Source organism: Colletes gigas, unplaced genomic scaffold, assembly GCF_013123115.1.
Source record: "Colletes gigas isolate AHSC1104 unplaced genomic scaffold, ASM1312311v1 Colletes_gigas_Sc00021, whole genome shotgun sequence".
In the NCBI taxonomy this organism is placed as follows: Eukaryota; Metazoa; Arthropoda; class Insecta; order Hymenoptera; family Colletidae; genus Colletes; species Colletes gigas.
Genome location: NW_025106650.1, coordinates 4,801,245 through 4,827,632, shown reverse-complemented (window position 1 = coordinate 4,827,632; position 26,388 = coordinate 4,801,245). Strand labels below are relative to the sequence as shown.

The 26,388-nt window shown below is 30.8% G+C and overlaps 2 protein-coding genes across 4 annotated transcripts; one reads left to right on the top strand and one right to left on the bottom strand.

Moving 5' to 3' along the window:
* Positions 1-1,428: 1,428 nt before the first annotated feature.
* On the bottom strand, positions 1,429-16,445 carry LOC122401102 (transcription initiation factor TFIID subunit 3). Of its 2 annotated transcripts, none has more exons than XM_043403045.1 (10): positions 15,807-16,445; positions 15,430-15,601; positions 14,953-15,195; positions 13,443-14,614; positions 12,732-13,301; positions 12,112-12,291; positions 11,906-12,006; positions 11,332-11,674; positions 3,275-3,375; positions 1,429-3,013 (listed from the first exon to the last, which is right to left on the bottom strand). In XM_043403045.1, exons 2-10 carry the CDS (start codon positions 15,593-15,595, stop codon positions 2,878-2,880), a joined length of 3,012 nt encoding a protein of 1,003 aa, XP_043258980.1. In that variant the 5' UTR covers positions 15,596-15,601; positions 15,807-16,445; the 3' UTR covers positions 1,429-2,877. The 2 variants fall into 2 exon arrangements, with proteins under 2 accessions (XP_043258980.1, XP_043258979.1); XM_043403044.1 differs by having other exon boundaries at positions 11,332-11,659; positions 15,807-16,443.
* A 2,351-nt stretch (positions 16,446-18,796) lies between these two features.
* Positions 18,797-25,942, top strand: LOC122401112. 2 transcript variants are annotated; one of them, XM_043403060.1, is made up of 6 exons: positions 18,797-19,208; positions 19,595-19,662; positions 19,778-20,791; positions 20,943-21,272; positions 21,352-23,797; positions 24,002-25,942. In XM_043403060.1, exons 1-5 carry the CDS (start codon positions 18,797-18,799, stop codon positions 23,791-23,793), a joined length of 4,266 nt encoding a protein of 1,421 aa, XP_043258995.1. In that variant the 3' UTR covers positions 23,794-23,797; positions 24,002-25,942. The 2 variants fall into 2 exon arrangements, with proteins under 2 accessions (XP_043258995.1, XP_043258994.1); XM_043403059.1 differs by having other exon boundaries at positions 21,352-25,942.
* Positions 25,943-26,388: the final 446 nt, after the last annotated feature.

Genomic DNA, 26,388 nt, shown 5'->3' with positions numbered 1-26,388 from the left:
TATATCTCTCGATTAGGTTTTCGTTCTTATCACATTGAGACCCAAATGCTTAGGTAGATTCTTGATAGTGTACCAGTTTAGATACAATTATATTTGAATGCATTATTATACTTATATTTTTCCAATTTTTTTACTATACATAATAATTTAATCGTAATTTAATTAAGCATTAAATTATGTTAGAAATAATAATTAAATCTCGTAATGTTTCACCTTCATTTATTCATATTTATTGTCAATGAAACGGGTAGATTTATCCATTTAGGCGCTTGTCGTTAGTCTATGAAACGGGTAAATCTATCCGCACGGATTTCAATGTGTTAAGTGATACATCGCTAGTTTACGCGAAAATATATTTCACATTGTAGAATACGCGCTAAAAATTTCTGAAACATTTGGAAATAAATATATGAAATATTCTCTTTATTTATAGATTCAGAGGATTTCTTAGAAAAATAAACAAAGTTGTAAGGGTTAACATTACAAGTGCAAAGCAATCGGTCAAATTTTGTACAGTCGCGAAGAATATATACACAAAGGGTGGATCTCATTTTTGAAATATCAATTATCCATTATTTTTTTTAAGGAAGTTATATACATATATATTTTCGATATTCTTATTCAGAGATAGAGCAAATTCAGCGACATATAATAAGCTACGATTGCCATAAATTATAAATGGAACAATTTTGGAGGGTGAAGCAAAGTAGGTATTAACAAAAATCGTTTAAATCCACCCTAATGTACTCCATATGCAATTACGCAGAAGCTTCTGCGTTAATAAAAAAAAAAATAAAATTGTTTACTACATATTTACTACGTCTACCTTATTATTTTTAACACGTTGACAGCTACATACAAATCATGTGCTATTTATAGTTGTATTTTTAACATCATTCTTATATAATTGAATTCTTAATGGCATTGTGTTTACATATTTCTGGTCTATGAAAAGAAATAAATAGTGATTCCTACATTTACTAAAAAATGTGACATCTAAAGATACATATTTTACTTAGTAGTATATACAGAAGTACTTTTTGTTTAAATTTGTAATAGAAAATTAAGTACTCCAATGACATAATATGCTTCCGTTAAATATCAACAATATATTTTACATAAATACGAGTACAAAATTTAAAAAATCATGATGAATATTAATATAGAAGTATATTTATAGATAAACCTTTCCGCAAAGTTTTTTTCTATTTTTAATTATATTAATTAAAGTTAAATGCGTACAAAATATCTATAAAATTAGATATTTTTGATGATACAGTAATTATGTATTATTATTTTCTTTAAAAAAAAAATATAAAATTACGTTCACTTATTATATATTTCTTTTAGAAATTCATTAAATTCAGTAAAATTATTTGCAAATAATCTACTAAAATAATTCAGTATAAATACGTAAATGTACTGTGATAGGTATTTATATTTTATTACAATCTTTTATTAATTTTATTCAAGTAATAAACATTTTCATTTTATTATATGCATATTTCAGTCAACGTTTATATATTAGCTGTTCATTATAATGAATTTGTATAATTAATGGTTTTTAGTTGAGAAATGGCAAAATATTTATACATTTACTGTCCTGATGCGAAAAAAAGATTAGGCATCGTTTGCATCCCGACTTCAGTTACAGTCTACTAGTTTCCCTAGCGTAGCTAAAAAAATAAGCTAAATCCTATTTAAAAGTGATGGAAGCCAGCATAACGTGAGACCTTCAGTAGGTATCTCGTATTATGCGAAGTAGTTGGAGAAGCAAGGGGTGTCCTATTATCAGATTGTTTCTCCCACTACTCGGTACAGTACCAGGTAGTGAAGGCCCTCATGTTACGCTATCTTCCCCCATTCCTAAAAAATAGAATTTATCTTATTTTTTTGACTACGCTGTTTTATATATTTTATATATATTTTTAGGAATACGCTCGAGCTTCTCAACAAGGAAAGAAAATAAATATAACGAGAGTAAGTGAAAGAGTTATAGTAGGCCAAGCAGCGACGACCGAGGTCGCGCACTTCAAAGAGATTCCGAATATATTATAATAAAATATTTAATTTAAAAAAATATATTTAAACAATTCTATCGTAATTGAACCGTGCGTTACTGTAAACTGTAACTAGAGTCGGAATATAAACACTGCTTTACATACTTCCTCGCGCGAGGACAGTAAATACTGATATACGTTAATGTGAATTTTTCACTTACCATTTAAACAAAATAATAATTAATGGCTATTTTGGATACAGTTAAGTGCGTGGCTGTAAAAACATGTAAATTGAACGAGAAGAATATTTGCATAAACTAATAGTCAACATATATAGAACTGTATTACTGACTGTCGGGAGTTTTTACGCTTTTCTATTATAAGTTTGTTTAAACCAAGATTAAATTTTTACATTTATTTCGACTTTGAGACGGTCACGGTTCAATGTTCTGCTTTGTGCTTGTATCAAGCCAACATATCATAATCTAACATAATTTTTATACGGTTTCCTTCTTTTATGAAGAAACAATTATCCTGAAAAACTAACTCTTTTCAATAGCGATCAACGTGTTAAAATTAAATTATTTGAATCTGTCATAACGATCACGAAAAGTAACACACTTTAAGTCAATTGAATTGCACTATCTTTCATTTTTTTACTCTTTTTCTTCACAGTCTTAACTTTCATAATAGTTTTTCCAGCCTTTCCCTTGATGGGTATGGTTTTTTCCTTTAACGACTTCATTTGTAACTTTATATCAGTTTTCGATAATTTCTTGTTGTTTATACTCCTTACACTGAGCTTGCTGTTCTTTTTAACTTTGGTAGCGGTTTGAATGGTTGGACCGGATCTTACACAAGATCCGGGAAGCTTGTACTAGGCGGAAACCTTCACTTTTTTCTTCCGCTTCTTCTTCTTTTTGTCGTGATGAATTTCTTGCTTTTTGGCTATACAAAAGCGGCAGTACCAATCCTCGTTGTCAGCCGGTGGTACTTGCATACCAACACATACCCTGAATGATTGAAAATGTATGTATATGTATAGATTAAATATAAAATACGACTACGAATTAAATAATCCTTGTCGTAAAATATATTTTTGATTTTAATCTATATTAGGTATAAGTGAATAATCTAACAAATTTGCTTCTGTGTCATGAGATTTTATGCTTTGGTTGGTATACATTTCCCACACAATTAAACAAAAATTCAAAAATGCACATTTTTAACTGTGCGACATTGGATTCAAATGTATAAAACAAAAAAGTACTTACCAATGGTACCACGCGTCACAATCATCACAACCAACCATTGGTGATCCATCATCCTGATTGCCACAAGCAGGACATATCCAAACCTGATGACCACCTTGATCCTGAAAGACTCATATCACGATAAAAACACAATAGACTTTGCTTTTACTACATTTATGGGTAACTCAACCCATCTTTTGTATTATCAACAATACGTTTCAAAATATAAAACTGTATTGAACAGTTTAAAGACAACTGTATAATTTATATTAAATCTTTAATGGACACGTGATAAAAACGTTTATACCTTTTAGTTTACAAAATATTCTACAAATGTTATTTTTATTACGCATAAAGACAATTCTGAGTAAAAAATATAACAATTTGTAAGAATAATTATGTATGAAATATTAAAAATAACTATGATGCATGATATACGATTGTGAACACATGAGTATGTAATATGCTGCTAAAATGAAATGATTATGACTTATTAATATTAATGATTTATAATAATGTATAAATTATCCATTATGAAATCAAAATATAAATAAAAATTTGTATTAGCACATCATATGTTCTAAAAATAATATTGAATTTACATGATCATCAGAAAGTACTTTTGTAGTACTTTCCATTATAATGTATGAAAATATATGATCTATTTTCGGCACTGTAAACACAAATACTAGGAAAGGATTTACATGTTTTATATAAAAATTAGGTTTCGGCTTGCGGTAATAAAACAAATTTTCACTTGACCCATAAAGGAATATCTTATGATACATTGTTACTTGAGTTATTTTTTAATTAACTCAGACAGAGACCAAGTTCATCAAACCAAGATTTAAAATATTAGCCTTCTTAGTTTTATTAAATTTAAAACTAACGATTTTCTCGGTATATTTCAGTAATTTTCCACCATTAGGAAAATGTTAATTTCATACAACATATACACTCAATACAAATGCACCTGATTTAATTTACTTATATATTCTACAAATTAAATTTGATGTTTCTAAAATTGAAACTAAAATGGCGTACCTTATATATAAATTATAAACAAACATTTGTAAAAATCATTTCATAAGACAATGCAATGTGGGAATATTGAGATTAAAGTTACATGCTGCAAATACCTAACGTTATTGCATATACATTTAACTTTAATTTCCTAAACGTAACTTTTAAAAAATAATGAAAATATAAAGGTATTGAAAATAATTCTATTTTTGACTACGGAATTATTAACTCCCTATATACTTGTATAGTTATTGAAATAACTATATTATAAAGCTATTAACTATTGTACATAAAAATATTATTTTTAATTTTTCTACAGTATGATTGTTGCGTATGTATAATACTTGTCAATTTTTGTTAAATTATTTCTTTAACAAAAGAGAAATTATTAATAATTATAATATTCATGAACTATATTTTATAAATATATATAAAACTATAATAAAATAGAAAAATCGTAAATCGTAAATACGTATTTGAAATTCAAGGGATAGTAATTCTAAAAAATCAAATCCAATTACACTGACTTTAAGATAACTAATTACACAATAAGTCATATCTTATATTCATATCCTTTTATATATTAAATAAAGTTTTCTTTCCTTCAATTCTTTCTTTCATAAAGAAGTATATAGCACTGCCTAACTTCAATTTGAGTTTGAAATTAAGATTATATACCACATATATTATGAGAAAAGAGAAATGTTTCTGAAATTACAAGTTTTAAATTGAGGACTCACTGTACTTTAAGCAATTTGCTTCAATGCTAGTACGTTAACGTCCCATAACATAATTTTATTATGTTGCATGGTTTATTGCTGTATAAGTAATAAAAACTTCAAGATCACTGATGTAATATATCATCATAAGATTTGATGGCACATGTAAACTCCAATAAAAATACTGATCATTAGAAGTTCAAAGAACATCACATAAAATCTGCAACAATTTAACTACTAATACTATCATAAACTCTTTTGATACATAATTTGTTTTTTGGTTCAAAAATTGATTTAATAATGCAGTATATACAATAACTAAACTTTCAATTTAATACAAAACAGATTTGTTGGGAACTGCAGGAACTGTGTTCTGACTTTAAATTTAATACATAATCTGAAATGATATGACAAATTAGGAAACAGAATTCTACATTCTATCTCATATTGCATACAAGACACTGAATAGAACATTATAACAATGATCATTGTCAATAATTAACTGCTAGTATTATGTGGCAACAACTATAATAGACACATATTAAAAGGGTTGGTATCTCAATTTCTAGTTTTAGTTTCCAAGTAAAAATTAAATGCATATGTATCTAACTGTTATAGTATACAAAACATTTAATTAGCGATTAAGTATACGCACATGAAAGAACAATGTTCATTCAATTTATAATATCACCAAATTCTGTGTTGTTAAAAAAGTTATGAAATGCTCTGTATTATAAAGTTTGACTACTTCTACATTAATTTAATAAAATCTGTATAATTGTACAAGCTGTAAATATGATTAAGAATATAGCTTTGTGCATTGCATTTTAAAAGAATCTGGTTGAAGTCAAAATTTTGAAACTGAAACTTAAAAAATGCCTTAAGGATCACATAAATTCAGGCAAGAGCTAAAGGCAACGCAGGAATCCATATATTTCTATTAAATTGGAGTAAATGGAAAATAGATTATCATTGTACAAAGAATACCTAATGACTTTTGTTTAGAATGGGAATATACTCACCACAGTAGTGGTTGGTGTTGTGGGCAGCACGATCCTGCCATTTTCTTTGTCTTCCTTAGCATCATCCTTTTTAAGAGCTGCATCTGCTTTCGTCTCTGTGCCGTTAAAACCGTCGGTTATATTCCTAACTGTTTTGCATGCTATGTTTAATGACAACATGCAAATCGCATGCAATCAACCAATTCTTCACTATTTTGTAGATTGCTTAATATCTCCTTTCCAGTATTATAAGTGTATTTTTTCTGTAGTTGTCCATTCTTTTTCCCCGTTAATTTGTACATTCTTTGAAATTTAAATTACCTAATTTTGCTATAACAAGAAGACAGAACAGCAAAGTATTTTACCTTTATTTGTTTTTAAGCCTTTAGTGGATCCAAAATAGTTTAAACATTGTTTAAGTTTTTCTAAATAACTGCCATACCTAAACTTATTAATGATAAAAAGCTCTTTTTTCAAATATGGATGGATCAGGTCAAGATAAATACTATAATCTTGAACATATGTTGCTTTTCAGTAACTAAGGAGAAAATTACATTTAAAAACTGATATAGTATTACATCAAGGATTCCCAACTTTATTATCTAGAAAGATGTACGTCACTGGTCACAAGAGTTTCAAAAATATCCCAATTTCTAGTAAATTCATATATTTTTATATTTTATTAATATCCATATTATTTTAAGATTCTTCTAGTATTAAGGTACTTTTAAATTCTAAATATAAACTAGTATGGTTTTTCATACAATTTTCTGATGATTATTGATTCTTTAATGCAGTGATAATAAAACTAGTTGCACATGTAGTCATTTTAGAAGTTTTGAATATATAATATTGCATGGTTATTAAAATACTTTGTCTCATTTATAAGTACATATCTTAAACCAATTTAGCTTTTAAAAAAGCAACATTATTCTGTTATCAATTTTTTAGAATCTAATTTTTTCATTAAAATTAATTAAATAGTTAAGAAAATATGTTCTACAAAAATATGTGAGAATTTTATAGTATTTACGCAATTTGAAAATAAGACATCGTTTATTACAACATATATATAAATTTAACACTTATGTGCATGCATATAAGCCACAAATAAATTTAATTGAAAGTATCACGGTACACTAAGCTCAATATTTAACTTTTATCATAAGTAGTTGAAAAGATTAGTGATCTATAACTACATAAAAGAATGAAGAAAAATTTGACATTTCAGAAATGAATGAATACAGAGTTTTCAAATCCTTGAAAATGCTACATAGTTTGTGCAACTATTCTAAATGGTACAATTAATTACATTATAAACAATGTATAAAAGATAAAATCATAATTTAAATCAAGAAAAATCTATTAACTAAATGAGGTTTTATCAAAAGAGATACAAAACCAAAAACGAGTAAAAAAAAATCTTTAACTTAAACTTTGCTTTCTTGCAGAATATTTTTGTTTGAAACAGAGCATAAAACTAATGACATGAGAAAGGTATTATAAATATATTTGGTACTGTATTTATATGTGTTGATCACTGTAGATTAATGTTTTCTATAGAACTTTGCAGGGCTTATAGCTATTGAATAGTGTTCTACCACTTTGATGTTGAATGTTTCAAAAACACTATAGTTCTATAAAAATGGCACCTAATAACCCAGACCACTGATTATTTCGAAGATATTCGTATAATTCGATAAAATAGGACACTATTTATGATAGCGATGTATATAATATTATACGAAAAATTTGAAAAAAATAAGGAACCATTTAAATTGCACATATTACCTATTAAAAGTTGATACTATGACTCGAAATAATTTATTTAGAAATTACAAATATGTCTTGTATAACTTTAGTAAACTAACTCACATATTTAAGATGTCATATTCAAAAAATTTTAATTAGAAAAAAGAGAATAGTATTATTATTAATTAAATGTATGCAGATATCTGATAATTTTAGATACGATAACGTCGAGTATTTTATATCGAATTCAGGTCGAAATCCTAAAAATTTAGTTGCCGAAGCTCAATACAACGAAGATTTTATCTGATTGTAATAGTATTCAAATTTTCGAACTATAACGTTTTATACAGGGTGTTCGGCCACCTCTAGCAAAAATTTTAATGAGCGATAGTAGAGACCAAAATAAGACGAAAATCAAGAATACTAATTTGTTGATGGAAGCTTCGTTAAAAAGTTATTAACAATTAAATTCAAAAATTTCAAATCGTTCTGGAAAAATTATTTTCGGTTGCGGAGGTCAACTACAATCATTTTTGGTGAGTACACATACCTCCGAAATCCTATCTACTTTCGAGAAAAAAAATCGAGTAGGTGCTGAAATTTTTCGGCGAAAAAAAATTTTTCAAATCGTTTTAAAAAAATTATTTTCGGTTGCGGGGATCAATTACAATCATTTTTTATCATTACACATGCCTCCGAAATCGTACGCACTTTCGAGAAAAAAATTCCTTACTGAAAATCCAATTAGGTGCCTAAATTTTTCAACGGAGAAAAAAAATTGCAAATCGTTGTGGAAAAATTATTTTCGGTTGCGGGGGTCAATTACAATCAGTTTTTGTCATTAGACATACCCACGAAATCCTGCCCACTTTCGAGAAAAAAAATAGAGAAGGTGTGAAATTATTCGAGAAAATTAAAAAATTGCAAATCGTTGTGGAAAAATTATTTTCGGTTGTAGGGTTCAATTACAGTCATTTTTGGTGAATAGACATAACCCCCGAAATCTTGCGCATTTTCGAGAAAAAAATTCAGTAAGAGCGGCACTTTAAACGTTAATAACTTTTTAACGAAGCTTCCACCAACAAATTAGTATTCTTGATTTTTGTCTTATTTTGGCCTCTACTATCGCTCATTAAAATTTTTGCTAGAGGTGGCCGAACACCCTGTATAATGACATGGTTTTAAATATTAGAATTTTCTATATTAATATTGTGTATTTATGTACATACGTATAGTTGCAAAAAACAATTCCAATTATTCTTTATACAGAACTTTATATTGAGTAGTACTATAAAAAATATAAAAAATATTAAAAAATTGCATGGATTAAAATATTAACAAATATAAAATTCGATATAAAGAGTAACTAAAATTGTACTTTGCAATTACACATAAATGCAGAATAGTATCATAGAAAAAAAAAGTATTTAAAACCATGTACTTTTGTCTTATAACATTCTTTCTTTACATTTAATTTTTCTAATAATATGGACTGATTCATATGTATGAAAACCTTATATACTGGTTGGCTTTTTAGAAATAGAATCCCTATTTCCTTATTATTAAAGATGTAAAAATGTGATAAAGTTCAATAGTTTTGTAAGATAAATGAAGAACAGTGATAATTTTTCTCTAAAAATCACTATTTATTAGAATAATTTAAGTATATTACGTATATCACTTCAAATAGAATCTATTTTTTCTATAATGTACTAGCAATTGTTTTTGTAGACAAAATTTAATAACCAGTGATACGTACATACTTTATCGTGAAATTAGTCAATTATCTCATTCTTTACAATAATAATTTTTCAATGTTAATATCAATTTGTGAAAAAATGTAAAAGCAAGGCAAACTAATAAATCTAATACTGAAAAAATCATCAATGTGAACAATAATTATAAAACATGATACAACCATCTAATTTTACAATAAAAAAAATATATATATATATATATCAAGGATTAGTACATTTGTCTGAAAAAAGTTTTTAATACCATGTAGAAAAAATGTGGTTCCATTTAAAGAATGTATATATCCTTCATTATTCTGGAAACATTCCGAAAAAATTATCTTTATACCTCATTTCTTCAATAAAATCATCCAAATATTTAACATTTTTAACAGCGAAGGAAGTAACTAAATAATGCCCTGTTTCTAATGAAGCATCCTATAAAAGTATAAAATTGTTCCTTTATTTACGCTAATTCCTTTCTTTCGTAAAATATTTTTCATTAAATATAATTTTGTTTAAGCTACTTAAAATATACCATAAGTGCATTTGCATTGCAAGAGAAAATATTAAGAAAAGAAGAGAAAGTTTAAAACCCAATTCAATAGAAGTATAACATAAGAAAGATCTTAGAACTAGGTTTCTTGACATTAAATACATTTATAATTTACGTTTATCGAGTAAACGTTGGCATTGCAATAAATTACAATTATAATAAAAACACCTCCAAAATATTTGGAAAGAGTTAAGTTCTGAGACTTCTTTCAACGTTAAAAATTCCACCTGATTAACTTGATAGAAGTGCTAAACTTTGAAATAATTAAGTTGATTTGTAATTACAACATGAAATACATAACAAATCTAATGTAGCTATGAAATTGTTCTACATATATACTTTAGACAAACGTAACTATACAACAAAGCAGGCCAAATGAAAATTATACCGTCACCGCAAGTCATGAATGCATAGAAAATAAAAAATGAAGTATTGAGGAAACTGGAATTTTTGGATGAGGTGAAATTCGAATGGTACTGATGGGTTGAGTTAATCATCGTAGTAAAAGTAATATCAATTACATATGTATGTAATGATATCTGATATACAATATGCAAATAAGATCTTTGTTTAAAAGAAACTATTTATATAATTTTCTTTACTTGTTATGGAATATGTGATGCAAATATTTTTAACTATTATAATAATGTAAAAACATACCGATCAACATAAAATAGCTCAATAAATAACTTATTTAACTTTAGTTTGAATTTGAATTCGTGAATAAAACAAAAGAATAGGGTTGTCACCCAAGCTTATTTTATAGTTTATTTTAATCGTAAAATTTCCTGCACTAATTTCTTTTTACTTTTGTCAATTCAGATATTTCTTTCTTTATAAGTTATTATTAAATTAATGTAACAATTCTTTAAAATTATGTATGAAATTACATAATATGAAGGTATGTTAGATCTTTGTAACAATATTTTGTAAACTCAGAATGATTTATTCATACGTATGTGAAGAATAATGAACATTATAAGAAAGTCTAATTGCATTTGATTGCAAAAACTTCAACACACTTATACTCATGAATACATAGATAAATGAAAACTCATTGTATGTCTGAATCATCAAATATAAATGACAAAGGCTTCATCGATATATAACAAAAATTCAAGAAAAAATCAAAATGGTCGTAAACATATTCCTTTTGAAATTGTAAGCGGTGACACCCCTAAATGTAGAATTTCAAAATTAGCTTCATATATTTTAGTTCATGACGTGTAAACATTTGAAAATATAATGTTTCCTAATATTTGAAAAATATTTTTATCGTATAAAACGTACTTACAAAATAATACGGTGGTTGTTGTTGCATCAGAGGAATTGGGAGCTTAGGAACAGGATCAAAGTGAGATGGAGGAGTCTCCCTTTGAGGTAAGGCTTTGAAGTGAGATTTCTTTGCTCGAGGAACTGTTGCGAGTGGCACACTAGTAAGATTGGCAGAGAAAGTATCTGTAGGAAGAGCAGGGCTTCCATCTAATGTTCCCTCCTCTGTTTTCTTACTTGCCGACTTTTGCTTTGGCGGTCGCGTTACTAATGCTGATATTTTCGCTAATTCTGGACTTGGTTCCCGTTTCATCTCCTCCTCAGGCTTCTTCAGCAATGTCTTTATAGTTCTATAACACATTTCCCTAATAATAATGTATGTTTTATTACATACAATAAAATATATGTAATAGAGTCAGTTTGACAGGAGCATGTACATCAAAACTTTTTCTTGGAAATTGGAGGGAGGGGGGATTCGAATACGAATAGATACACTTCCATAGAAAAATAATTATAAAATTAATATACAAAATATTCATAGTGCATTTTCATGAAATATAATAGTGTGATAAAAAGAATAACAATTATAAACTTACATTTTTTTCATTGGTGCAGTATCAGGTGTTGGTGGTCTTGGAGAGGCTGTCCCTAATTTTAATGTTATTTTTGGTACAGCTTCTGAATTTTTATCTTCTTTCTGTAAAAAATATTATTAAAATATAAATTATTAAATTTAGAATTCTATTTCTCACAAAAATAATGTAAATATATAGGAATAATTAATTGTAGCTTTTGACCATACCTCCTTTTCTTTTCGTTTATCTTTTTTCTCTTTTTTCTCCTTAATTTTCTCTATCTTTTCCTTCTTATCAAGTTTTTCTTTCTTTTCTTTTATTTTCTCCCCTTTCTCCTTATGTTTCTCTTTCTTATCTTTTTTCTTCTTAATTTTATCCTTCTTTTCTTTCTTATGCTCCTTTGATTTCTGAAAATACAGTTTATCTACAATAAATGATTTCCCTTTTACCAAAACCGTCTTTCTAATTATATTAATAATACACTGTTTTATATAAGCATAAAAAACTTCGAAAATTAAACAAATAATTGTTTTCTTCTGAAAGATCTTTATCTAATATATAAGTATACACAACACGTTGTAAATAATACCAAAAATCCAGAAGTAATTTAAATTTATAGATTTAATCTTTAAATAATATTTCACATTTCTTCTTTGACTTCTATCTTTTTATTACAAAAGAAATTACATAAAATTAATTGTTGATATACAGGATGTGTAAATTTACACGTATATCAAATAATATAAACTTATACATTGAGTACTTTTGAGATAATCAAAATGAAAGTTTTGATAATTTCTGAAATATTATGCATGAAATTTAAATAAATAATAAAAGAAAAGGTTACCTTATCGTTTTTATCCGGTTTTTCGATTTTGGCAGCTTTTGAAGGTATTAATGGTAGAATTGGTACTGGTGTAGAATACGAAATTGGTGTTGCAAGTGCAGACAATAAAGGCGGTGCAACAGTACTTGTAGGAACTGGTGTAAATATTTCTTTATCCTGTTTAATCATCTTCAACTTATCCTCCTTCTCTTTTTCCAGTTTTTCATGTTTTGTCACCGAGTGTGTTATTTCAGTGGTAGATGGTGCTAAAGGTTTTTCTCGTTCAAGAGATTTACTCTTTGATACGGTGGAGAAGTCTTCAGATTTCGCGGGTAGATTTAAGAAGCGAGGTGGTAAAGGTAAGTTTGGCATTGCTGGATGAGGACCAGCGCCACCCCTTCCTATAGGTAATGGAAATCTGGGAAACATAGGATGTGGTATTAAACCAGGTGCTGGAGGAAATGACGGAAAGAAAGGAAATGGAAGTGTCGGCGGAAAGCTCGGTTCTTTGGAAAGCTGAGGTTCGTGTGCCTGTGGAGTTTTTGGTCGATCTAGTATATCCAGCTCTACCACGTCGTTGGAAAGCTTTGTCTGAAAAATGGTAATCGCGTATCGACGATGATTTTTGGTATCATCTTTAAGCAATTGTGCTTTGCGCGTATACATATACACGCATATGTGCACTTGTGTTAATGTCACGTAGCACTATGTATAAAGAAAAATTCAACTTACCTTTTTCGGACTGCCGCAATGCTTCGGGCTTCTTGACTTCAATTCCTTCTTTTTATTGATCTTTTCCTTTCTCTTCTTTTTATGGTCTGTAGGAGTTGTGGGCATGTTCAATTCTGGCGTTTTTGGTGTACTGGGTGTTCCTGGTGGAGACATGTCGTCAAACATATAAACATCTGAACCTGGACTTTGTAGGTCAATTAACTCTCCTCCGTCTGGTTGTAAATGAACATCTGGCGTATGCGGAGTCTTTTTTTCTTCGTGTTTCACCTCTGTATCATTACGAACTGTTTGTTTATCAATATTCTCGTCGATTATCAAACCTGGTGAACTCTCTCTCGAATCCAGTTCTTTATATTTATGTTGTTCCGATGTCTCCTTGTCTTTATCCTCGCGTGGTTTTGAAATCTTTTTAAATATGTTCAATTTCTGCTTGTCTGGCTCCGATGGAAGTTTATCAATATTATCTTCTTTTTTCTCTATTGGTGGTGAGCTGCCAGTAAGATCAACTATTTTTTCTGTTTTGGTCTTTGGTTCTACTTTTTTTGTTAATTTTGGACTGCCAGATGTCTTAGGCGACATTAATTTCGGAGTTGATGGTCTGCTCGATGAGCCTGGTACAGTGCCTTGTGATTTCCCACCTCCTGGCTTCAGAGGTTTTAATTTAGCTAACTCTTTCATACCAGCTAGTTTTTTAATTTTATTATCGTCTATCTTGTTTGGTTTAAATAATTCTTTAGCGCGACTCTTCTTCTTGTTTTCTTTGTCGATTTTACCGTCTTCTAATCCTTTCTTTATAATCTTTTTCGGTTTCTTGTCGTATTTTAGTTCAGGAGGTACCATAGGATAAGAACTAGGTTGTGGTGAATCAGAACAAGTTTGATGCGGTGTTCTTGCTTCAGGTAGTTTTCCTTCTCGAGCAGGGGATAAAAAACCAGAAGTAGTCATCATTACACTATGAATCTCACGCAACGGTCTTCCTTCCTCTAATACTTTTACACGTTTTACTATAGGACTTTCGAACGAGACAGGATCTCCTGGGCGTTTGAAAACAACTTGTGGAGATATTCTATGAGGTGATAAGTTCATAGAATTATTGGCAGATGTTCCATTACTGGATGATAAATCAGATGACCCATTTATTAATGTTTCAGTTTTTTCTGCTATGTACTCTTCTGCAAGGTAACAATTTATTTTATTCCAACAAAGTTAATATTTTACTAGCTATTAATAATCAAATTCTTTCTGTGCAAGATATTATTTTCAAAATAATAAAATTTGATAATACACGAGGTATGTGCACACTTGATTATTAAATTTATTAATTTTGAGTTGTAGGTAATTCTTTATTACATTTATATGCAAAGTACTAGAAATCACAGTTTAATTAAACAAATATTATTCTACATTTATATAGTATTATCTTCTATGTCACTGATTCAGTGAAATTGTAGTTTGATATTTAGTTTAGAAAATATATACTATTTATACATAAATAGATAAAATACTGTACCTTCTGTATCTGGGTACATTGCTGGTAAATGTTCATGTACATGTACTGGCCTTGTTACAACTTCTCGACTTCCAGGTTTGAGAAAATTTAAATGATTTTCACGTTGAATTGGAAATTTAGGTACTGCTATAGGATATGGAACAGGCTCTACATTTTTAATATATTCTGTCAATTCTTGTGTATCAATGTCCATATGCTGGAAAGCTAAACCTAAATCATCAAGATTGGCTTCGGTTCTTCCCACTGAAAAAACATTCTAAATGTGTAACAATAAAGGGAAATGAGCTTATATTATTTTTATAATCGTTTAAAGCTTTATAACACATGAGATTATAACACAAAGATTATCTTTGTATAAAGGTAAAATTCATCTCTATAATAATAACTCTTGCAAGGCATCCAGCGATGGGTCATCAATTACGAATTAACTTTTATTTGGCAGTTAATATAATATCTATAATATTTAATAATACTTACAAATTTCTGCATATTGATGAGTAAGTTTCGAAATACGTAAAATGTATTCTTGCATAAGATCAACCATAAACTCTAATGGTGTAGAATTAATAGAATGCCATCCAATTGTTTGACAAATTTGAGCAACAACCATTTTTAAAACACTTCTACTATATTCTGTTGACATTTTCAACTATAACAAAAACAGTAGAAACTGTTTATTAATAAAAAAAACAACGTAAATGTTCATATTAAAAGTAAAGAAATTGTATTATATTTTATAGGCAATATATATACCTGTTTTAATATGTCGTGACATAGAAGCAATAAGATTTAATAAATTATTCTTAACATACAAAATGTACAAATTGCAAAAGATAAAATTCGATTTTACTTACCGACAAGAAAAAAATTATACAAGAGTTTCTTAATTTTTCAGCTTATTAATCTACGACACATACACACATTCTTACTACACTATTTAACTTCATTCAGCACTTCGATATTAAGTCATGCACCTTCTTTCGATGGTAATACATATTTTACTCGTGAAACTTAACGAAGTGTAAACGATACACAATCACGGAACGCAATGCGTCCTCAACACCTTCACATCTTCCTTTAAACGTATTTTTTAATCCTTCGTAATCATCGATTCATATTACAATATACGATATACCATAATGGCGGAAAGACTTTAACCATGGAAGTAAAAAAGATAGCGTTGGCTTAGTTCTATTTGATCCCATTTATGTTACAATTACATATTAAGTTTAAGTAGTTGTAAAATTTAAACTTCGCAGTAACTGCATTTTTAATGTTTTATTCCTTTTATTTATGTTCGTGCACATTTTAGGCGATCGAATATAATTTTATATAATCACGTACTAACCCTATGAAAAGTTCTATTAATAAAAATTTAATTTTCGCAAAAGCACTACTTTTATTTTCATAGAAAATTCCTAAGAAACTACATGCCATATTAATTTATTTTCGTACAAATTATAAAATAGTAATAGAAGATTTAATATTAATTCCCATGCCCAACATCCAATACACAGACTACTAACAAATAGACGCATAATCCTTTGCAAATCCAGTACAGAACACTGTAGCACTCTAGAATAGAGGGCCTTAAAAAGGGTATACTCTCTGTGATTACGTTTACACAGTTCGGATTCATGCCGAAGTTATAATATCGAAATACACCAGGGAAATTAATTATCGTCCTCTAGGAAAAAGTCACCAGTGTTACGTCTGGAATCCGTCGACATTGGTGAGCAGGACTTCCCTAGACTTGGTTTATTATTCCTCCAGGGGTGGCGTGCCGATTTGGCGAAGGTATTCCACGTAGCACTGTTGCTCGTAGATCGCCCTCGGGGATATTGGCGCGGTCAGGGCATTAGGGTGGCATCTCCATTGGGACGAGCCGCTACGGGGACGACGTCACTTCTTCTGCGGCAAGGCGGCGTTGCAAGTTGGCGGCGGAAGTCTCGATTTCGATTGACGAAGCCCGAACTCCGAGTAATTGAATGTCTGCCGGTGCCAGCCGATTTAAAAGGGTTGCGAAACGGCGAATTTGTTGGCGACGACCGCAGCGACGGATTCTCTTAGGCATTTAAATTTTACAAATACGATGATTCAGTAGCCCGGTAGAATAGTAGGATATTTTGTGATCCTTGAATATTCTTTTAAATGTTGTGGACGGGCTTCGACGCTCAATAACCCACTGTTTAAAAGAATGTTGAAGACTCTATTTCAAATTTGACACGCATGCTGGTGCCACCCAGAGAATTGGATTAGGAAAAGGAATTAATTGATCACCACTAAAATTTTATTATTTCGATTTATTCTTCAAAGGTAAGCCCTTGCTTTGCGATATTACAAGTTACAAGTGGTTGCGGCCTATTAACCGGGCTTTCTTCTTCCGACTGCCATTTTGACTGACAACCAATTGCGTTCCTTTTTATTTACTGTCACTTGTCAAATTCTGTGTAATCAGAGGAGTGGGAGACCTTCCCCTGTGCTCCGGTCACCCTGCAATACCAGATATCCCTGAATATCACCGGCTGAGACTTCGCGCCCAGGAGCGTTCTCATGCTCCTCCGGTCACTTTACGCCAGATGTAGATAACATTCTTTGCTTTGTTTATTGACAATCACGTTCGGCTAATAGCTCGCTTTAAAGGTACATAAAATCTATATTTCTTAATCCTACACGTGCTTAAACTCTATTACATTAATTAGCTAACTTTTACTAACCGTAATTATTAAGAATGGACAATTGGGAATTGATTAACACATTAAATATAATAATTAACGTCCGAACATAAAATTACCGATGGATACAACGGTCAATTCTCGAACCAACTTGAATATAATATTTGGTGATGTGTAAGAGCGGTTTCCACAATCTAGTTATTTGCTATCTGGTAACTAACTATAAAACCCCTTCACCTTTGGGCAGATGCGTAATTGATACCAGAGCTGGTGACTTTCTCCTAAAACCAGAGTTTGAAAATATTCCGAAAATAATAGTTACAAACTGCAATGTAAAAGTTCTAGTCGAAACTATTATAAAGCACTTCTGTTCTAAATAACTGTTATGAGGAATTTAAAAATCAAACTATATCGGTTTAAGTTCTTGTTATCTTATTCTTATTCTTACATATCTGTCATTTGCTGTTTTTGGAAGCTGAATCAGAGTTCGTTAGTCTTTTCGAGATATTCGTAACCTAAATTATATTTTGTCAAATGTTTCCTCGTGTCCTTTGCACATTTAATCGCATTAATAGAATATCATCTATATTATCTGCTTTCATGGATGAACGCTAAGGTGATGAAATGAATGTCAATGCTGAAAAGAGACGTTCCATGCTAATCTATGTATTATACGATAATGTTTCGTTTATATTAACATATATTGCGTTAGTTTAAGATTTACTTTTTATGCGAAAAGGTAATCGTAACTATAAGAAAGTTGTACATTGCTGAATTTAAAGGCTTGAAAATTAGCGGTAAAATCATGTATACTTGCATCAGATACATATTTGCATGTAGATAATTTTAGTAAAATCAATTATTGTAAAGTATGCTCAACAGTTTATACATGAATTGTTTGCAATCGTGCAATATATGCCGTGTATAAGAATTATGAAGAATTGATAGCCTTTTACGATCAAATAATTTCAGAGAAAACATGGTTGGAGATCGAAGATTCCCATGAATAAAAATGTATGTGCATGATACCTCTATATCTACTGGTCTTACCCCTACTTTTCATCCAATTTCAGACGAATAGAATAAGGTCTGTTCAAAAGGCGGCTAAGAAATATCCAATCAAATGTTGCGTAGTATCGTTGTGTTCAGGATGTGCTCACAGAATCAAGATGGCATCCGAAACTGGTACAAGTATCGTGTCAAATGAGCGATGTGATGTAAATAATACAATTCAGCAAGTATTCGAACCGCTACGAAGGGAAACAACTAATGCAAAAGTGCCCGGAACAACGTGGAATAGTGTTATTAAGGAGACAAACGAGTTTTCGAACAATTTAGCTCTACATTCAATCAGGACGCCCACGATTTTCTCTACAGCGTCATCATTTAGTGCAAACACGGAAGGGAAAGAATTACAGAGAAATGTGAATTTCATGAGTTCGTCTGGTGATGTGGAAGAACGTTCTGCTTACAAACTTGCTATCAACACTACATTACACTCACCATCCTTGGAACCACACAGCATGCCCAACAACAGGAATGATTTAGATAATGTTGACTGTCTTACTGAACAGCCAAACGGTAATATCATTTAACGTTACATGTAACACATGTGTTTATATATTTAGTTTGTTTTACGAACGATATTTTTAAATAAATATATTTCCTCTATGAGATTTATATTGATATTTATATCAATGGCTCTATTGTTCATAAACTTATTTAAGAAACTGTTACAACAATATAAATAATAGAAAATGGAAATTGAATAATGTTCATTGATAACTGTGGAATATTACATATAATTTGAATACAATATGAATTTTGTTTGATATATTGTTTAAAGTATTATATTAACATGAAACGCTTAAATTAAAGACATACTTTCTAACAAAGATTTAATATTATATCTTTTATATTATAATAAGTTACGTTTGTGTGATAAGATTAAATATTATATATTATAGGGAATCCAGATCATTGCAACAATGAATTAATAAAAACAATAATAGAACCAGTTCAACATGCTATTCATGTATGTATATTTATTGTGTATATTAATAAAATATATAAAGCAATATACTTTTATGAAGCGTTGTATCGTTGATGCGAAGATACATCGTATTTATAATTTTCTTTATTTTATCTAGGTTGACTCAGCATGTAACAAAGATACACCAATATCTGGTAGTATACATGCATTACCAACAATACTAGAAGGATGTGTAAACTTTGAACATGGTAACACTCCTCAATTAGGGGAAAGTCCTCAAAGTAGCGGCGAAGTAATTAATAGTCCAAGAAGTCCAGATTATCCACCCAGAGTTTCTGATAGTCCAAATAGTCCAGACACAACATTTCCAAGCAGTATGACATCAGCAGTTGTGACTTCGACTATTATAATGGATACAGCAACATATAACGAAGGAAATACAAATAATTTAACCGTTAAAGCTAACAAGAATCTAATGTCTTATTCATTTTGTGGACAACTAGAAAAAACAGATGAACAAGTTTCTGTTACTCAAATAAACACAAACGAGGAAAAGGAAATAGATAAAGAAATAGACATTGTTCATAGAGATATAAAAACAGAAGTTGTTGAAGTTAAAACAGAACAAGCAGATTCTCAAGAGCAATTAAGCGTAGTTAAGTCCGATTGGGCTAGTAACAGTGTATCTACAATAATAGTTGGACAAACAGACACTGCACTGTCTCATAACAAACCAATAAATTGCATTAGTTCTACATCTTCGAATTCACATTCTAAATCGTACTCGTCTTCAAGAGAAAAACGAAATAAGGAACATAGTGAACGGCGTTATTGTTCACGATGTTATAAACGTAGTAAAATAAAACGAGCAAGCATTGGTGTACAGTGCAAACGAGATCGCAGTGTGGTTTCGTTAAGCAGTAAACCGATGTCTCATCCGTTCTCAAAATCTACAAATGAAAATCTCAGGTTAAATTTGCAAATGAAAAATTATAAAATGCTTCACAATCTACCCGTCAAGAGTGAATTACTGGAAGGCCTAAAGTACAAGAAATTCATTCATATAGAAACTTATCCTAATGGTGGTGCAACTGTTGTGCATATGTACCAAGATGAAATTGATACATTATCGCAAGAACAAGTAGAAGAATTAGCTCAAGAATATTTTAAGGTAGGTAGATATAAATATAATTTTAAAAAACAGTTGAACTTGAATTCTTAAAGTTATTTCTCTACAATTTTTTAAAATAATATGCATAAGAAAATAAATTATACTTTCCCGTGCTTTTGAATACTATAGAATGCGATATTTTATATCATAGGTAGTTTTTGGTGAAGATGAAAATGGTAACGCGCATCATGTTATGGGAATAGTGCACAATGCTGCTGCGTATCTTCCTGATCTTTTGGATTACATGGCAGATAATTATCCCACGTTAACTGTGAAAAATGGTGTATTAGGAAGAAGTAGTGACATAGAAACTACAACTATGGTTCAGTACAAAGAACAAGTTTGTAAAGCTTATAGTAATGGAACTGTTAGGTATGGACCTCTCCACCAAATAAGTCTCGTAGGAACTGTTCATGAAGAAGTAGGCGGGTATTTTCCAGATTTTCTACAAAAATTGGAAGAAAATCCATTTTTAAAACTGGTAAATATTGTAAAATAGATAACTTAAATATTTATGTTATAATACGAGATAAAATGTTGATTGCCATTTTCTATTTTAGACGATGCCTTGGGGTCCATTATCTGTTGTGAAAATGGATACTCCTCAAGAATCAAACGATGGTCCGATTCTATGGATCAGACCAGGGGAACAGTTAGTTCCAACAGCAGATATAAATAAAAGTCCTTACAAAAGGCGCAGAACGGGCATTAACGAGTTACGAAATCTCCAATATTTACCCCGTCTTAGCGAAGCCCGTGAATATATGTTTGAAGATCGCACTAAAGCTCATGCGGATCACGTGGGTCATGGTTTGGACAGAATGACAACAGCTGCAGTCGGCATACTGAAAGCTATACACGGCGGACAATCTTCTGGATATAACAGAATTACAAAAGATGTTGTGGCTTTCTACGCCGGTGATTTTCCCGAACTAGTTGAAAAATTGCAACTGGATCTTCACGAACCACCTATATCGCAGTGTGTACAGTGGGTTGAAGACGCGAAATTGAATCAATTGCGTAGACAGGGTATTCGCTATGCGAGAATAAATTTATACGATAATGATATTTACTTTTTACCACGTAATATAATTCATCAATTTAGAACGGTCTCCGCAGTTTCAAGCGTAGCGTGGCATGTCAGATTAAAACAGTATTATCCAGAGTCACAACATAATTCAAGCATCAGGCACACGCGCGTTGCAAACGAACCGTCCCACCGTTTAAAAGAAAAGAAATCTTTAGAAGCTGTGAATATAGGAGACGAACAGAAAGAAAATACAAATCGTCAACGCGTAGAACAAAAACATTCTATCGACTCCTTCGAGGAGAAAAAAGCAAAAGAAAGGGCCGCCGAGTATCAAGGAAATTTGAAGAAATCGGATCAGCATGGAAAGCGTAAAGAAGAACGTAAAAGTAGAGACTATACAAGACATTCTTCTGTTTCAAGTAAAAGGAGAGATTCCGAAGAGAATAATGATAATTGTTCGGATCTATTCAATAATAAATCTACAAAGAATAGCGCAACAGACCAAAAGCAAAGTAGCGAGAAGAGAGACGATAAGAGATCCGAAAGAAGACACGACGATCGGCGTCGATCCAATGAAAAATCCAATCATCATTCTCACAGTAACAGTAGCAGTAATAGTAGTCACTCTCCAGACAAGAAGAAGTATGACTGTAGTACACATAAACTAGTCCATCATCGTCACCATAGTCGATGTAGCAGTAACAACGCATCCAGTAAAGAAAGCATTTCAAACGTTATGGAATCAAAATCGGTCAACAAATTTAGCACCTCAGTGTCTTCATCGAAAGATAGTAAAAGACGTTTGAGTTCCTCGGACCTTTGTGCAACAGAACACAATACCTCTGATTGTAACATCGTTATTCTTGAACAAGATGTATTGTCGCAACGACAATTGGTAGCAAAAACGTACGCAACGGAAGTTGTAGATAAGGCTTTAGAAATTGCTATTTATAAATCAAAGACTGACGTGGAAGAAGTTTGCCAATCTTTGCGAACTGGCGTTGCGGAGGCCTCGAAAGAAGTATTAGAAAAAATACATAAAGAAAGTTTTGAAATCGCTGAACAGAAGTACAAAAAAGATATATCAAAATTAGAACGATATTGTCAATTACTGGAAATAGAAACTACGTTGGCTTTCACATCGAAGATGGAATGCGCGACCGAAAATGCAGTAAAAGCATTGATCGAAATGGCCGAGGACGAAGCTAAGGAAAGATCGAAAAATGAGAAGGTTTGTGCATCGGTAACTGGTAACTCGGGCGAAGAAAGTTCAGTGTCCGCATCGAAAATCCCTAATTCTTCGTCTTGTTCTTCGATCACGTCAACATCTCCGTCAGCAGAGGCTGAAAGGCATAGTAGCAACAGTAGGAATTGTAGCAGCGACGAGAATTCATCGAAATTGTCGTCGGATACTCGTACGTTACATTCGGACTCCAAGAGAAAGCATAGAGACGACAAGGATTCCAGAAATCAACGGCATAAGGATAGAAGGGATCGAGATAGACGCGACAGAGAACATAAGAAACATCGTCATCGGAGTCCTCAACGTAAATCCGATAGTAAAACGGGAGAAGGTAGTAGTAAAGAGGATTCGCTGAAAATTATTGCACTGCCTAGGGATTATAATATTTCTGGTAAAGCTATTGATCGCACAGAAAATAAAGACAATGAAAGGAAATCGGAAAAAAGAAGAGATGGGCACCACAGTCATGGAAGGGACGGGCAGAAAAAATCATCGAGTAGTCGTTCGTCCAAAGACGATTCGGCGTCGAGTCGTTCCCATTCGTCGAGTTCGAATCACAAGAGGAAGTCCAGTTCATCCGAAGAACACAAGGAGCCGAAGAAACCGTGCATTGAAAAAGACGTTGACGCGGAAACGACGGAACAAAATACTCTTGACACTACGTTAACTCTAATAACAGTGACAACGGTGGCTCAATCATCGACGACAAGTACTGTTGTGTCAACATGAACAGGTGAAAATTATTTTAAGCTGTAGTACAATCTGCTTGTTAGAAATAAAAGTTCGTGCGATCGAGCTTACATGCCGGCAATCTTGCGCGTACGGATTCTAACTGATTTGGGTGTAGTAAATTTACGTTGTATATCCGAATTTACAGAAATATGAGACGTGAACCAATATACAAAATACGATAAAAGTTTTTTTTCTTTCTTTTTAGATCTAATCGAAGTAGAAGCAATTACAGTGTTTTATCCAAAGACCAGTTAGATCTTTAACCAATTGAGAATTTGCTACATCATCATTTTCATGCAATTATAAACGCCTTAGTATTTAGCAAAGAAATTTCAGCTACGAAGGTAGTGACAACGCGTGGAAGCATTTTCTCATACTGACTCGCAAAAATTATTTTGCTATAAAATCCCTGAGCGTCTCATATATTGCTGAGAATGAAAGGAAAAATAAAAAAAATAGATATTTATAGAATAGGTGACCAATATGATGTGTACAAACAAAATTTGTACAAATTTGTGATCAGAAAATTAAAAAGATTTAGCACATCAGAGCTGTACACTGTACATAGATTAATACATTACTCTATTTAGAGAATCGTCTTGCAGCGAATCTTGTTTAAGTTTTATATGTATACATATATGTATACATACATGTACATATATAAATGTGTGCGTGACGAGTGTATGCATGCTGTATGCCTATATACATACATGTATATATACACACGCATGTGTGTGTGGAATATGAATTGGTATGTATATATGTATATTGTGTATATCCGGCATAAAGAAATAAAAAAACTTGTCTATACTACCGCAACGTGTAGGTACGTTTTAATTTCCGATTGGTAAATTGACGTTTTGCGCGCAAACTGATTGGTGCTAATTCCAGCGCTTTGTAGTAACATGGACGAGTTTGTTGTGCCCAGTCTACACATGTACATATATGTGAAAGGGAAAGCGTAAATGTAAATTATTTATAATTTCATTGAACATTCTACGTGATTTGAAGGTTTTGGTTTACTTTGCAATTTATCCTTATCAATTTAATAAGAGGAAAAGTCCTTAACACCAACACCTATATCAATCATTAATATTTTAATGAAAACAGATCTTCTGTATATTTAAACTAAACTATTTAAAATTCATATTTTATTAATAAGCGGGGGATCGATATCTTATGTACTGATTATAGAGTGAGAGAAACATTGTATTGTTGTTCTAAAGGATGTGCATTAAGAAGGTCACATGTGCGTGTTTTCATGTCTCGCATGAAAAGTCCAATTGTCATAATGTATTGCTGGCGAAACACTATGTACTAGTTTTCTTCTCTTTTCTTTTTTTTTTCTATTTAAACAGATTTTTATTTATACAACAAAGTTGATAAAGATGAGCACTGATAGCAAGCTCGGTATATATGTACATTTAATCTTACGTGTTATTGACATTTAGTTTACTTAATAATTAACACATTGATACAGCGATTTATTCCGACAACTTCATCACCAACCTAAATGCTTCTTCCACTCGGGTACAATACAAAGGGGTTCGAAAAATCGATTGATAGTTTTTATGAATTTTCATAGACGAGTGAAATGACAGTAATTGGCAGTATAGATTTGTGCATACAGAATATTGTTTAACAGCATAAGAAATTGTTAAAAGGGAATATTCATATACGGTGATATATATTCTGTTCTACAAAAATCATATTTGGCCTATATAGCATTATTTCTGTCAAAAATTTGGAATTTATTTTTACGTAAAATAATTGAAAATCGTTAATTTATTAATATTAAAAGTAAAAATAATAGTGACGGTAAAAAAACAGATACATCGTACAATTCGACGTATATAGTTCGCAATTTTATCTAACATTTATACAATTAAGATAATGTAAAATTTAAAGTGAAAAATTTGATCATATTTTGTTAAATTAAAGAATGCCTCAATCTTATATGCACGAGTGAACAAACGTTTCCGAGAATCTTGTATAATAGTTTCGTTTAATTTTGAAGTTTCAAAGTTTTCTGACGAACGATTTCAACTAAATGTTGAGTATTACAGGTCCTTCGACCTCTGCCTTCATATATGAGCTTTAGGTTTCTGTAAGGAAGAATGAACAATGTTATATATGTTTTACAAAATGAGGCTTGTATGAAGAATACAATAAATTCTTCGTAAAGAATGGTTTTTAACACTTTCTTAGATTATTTAAATAAAAAAAAGTATAAAATCTATTTTGCTTAGAAATTTATTTTCGAATATACGATATGTTATGACGTACCTGGTATAATATGAACACATCAATTCTAAATTATTTTATACCTTGGATATCATTGTTTTTACGTTTAATTGTACATGGTACGAGTTGCATTGTTATTATAAAACAATTATGAATATTTTTTTCATTCCAAGTAATTTTATAGTATCGTCGTATAAATAATATCTATCGCATTTCTAAATTAATTACTGAAAATTTTGGTATTGGTCAAATTATATTTATGTAATACGTTACATTCGTGCAGTACAAAATACCTTGGTACAAATGTAACGGCTTATCTTTGTGTAAAAAACTAAATTCTTTAATTCA

What these genes read in the sequence shown, in the direction of transcription:
- LOC122401102 (XM_043403045.1), bottom strand. Translation starts at nt 15,595, where the DNA reads ATGTCAACAGAATATAGTAGAAGTGTTTTAAAAATGGTTGTTGCTCAA. An exon ending in ATAAACGAAAAGAAAAGGAG is followed by an intron (nt 12,007 to 12,111) that starts GTATGGTCAAAA and finishes TATTTTTTACAG; the next exon opens with AAAGAAGATAAAAATTCAGA. An exon ending in ACTGCACCAATGAAAAAAAT is followed by an intron (nt 11,675 to 11,905) that starts GTAAGTTTATAA and finishes CATTATTATTAG; the next exon opens with GGAAATGTGTTATAGAACTA.
- LOC122401112 (XM_043403060.1), top strand. Translation starts at nt 18,797, where the DNA reads ATGGCATCCGAAACTGGTACAAGTATCGTGTCAAATGAGCGATGTGAT. An exon ending in TAGCTCAAGAATATTTTAAG is followed by an intron (nt 20,792 to 20,942) that starts GTAGGTAGATAT and finishes TTTATATCATAG; the next exon opens with GTAGTTTTTGGTGAAGATGA. An exon ending in AAAATCCATTTTTAAAACTG is followed by an intron (nt 21,273 to 21,351) that starts GTAAATATTGTA and finishes TTTCTATTTTAG; the next exon opens with ACGATGCCTTGGGGTCCATT.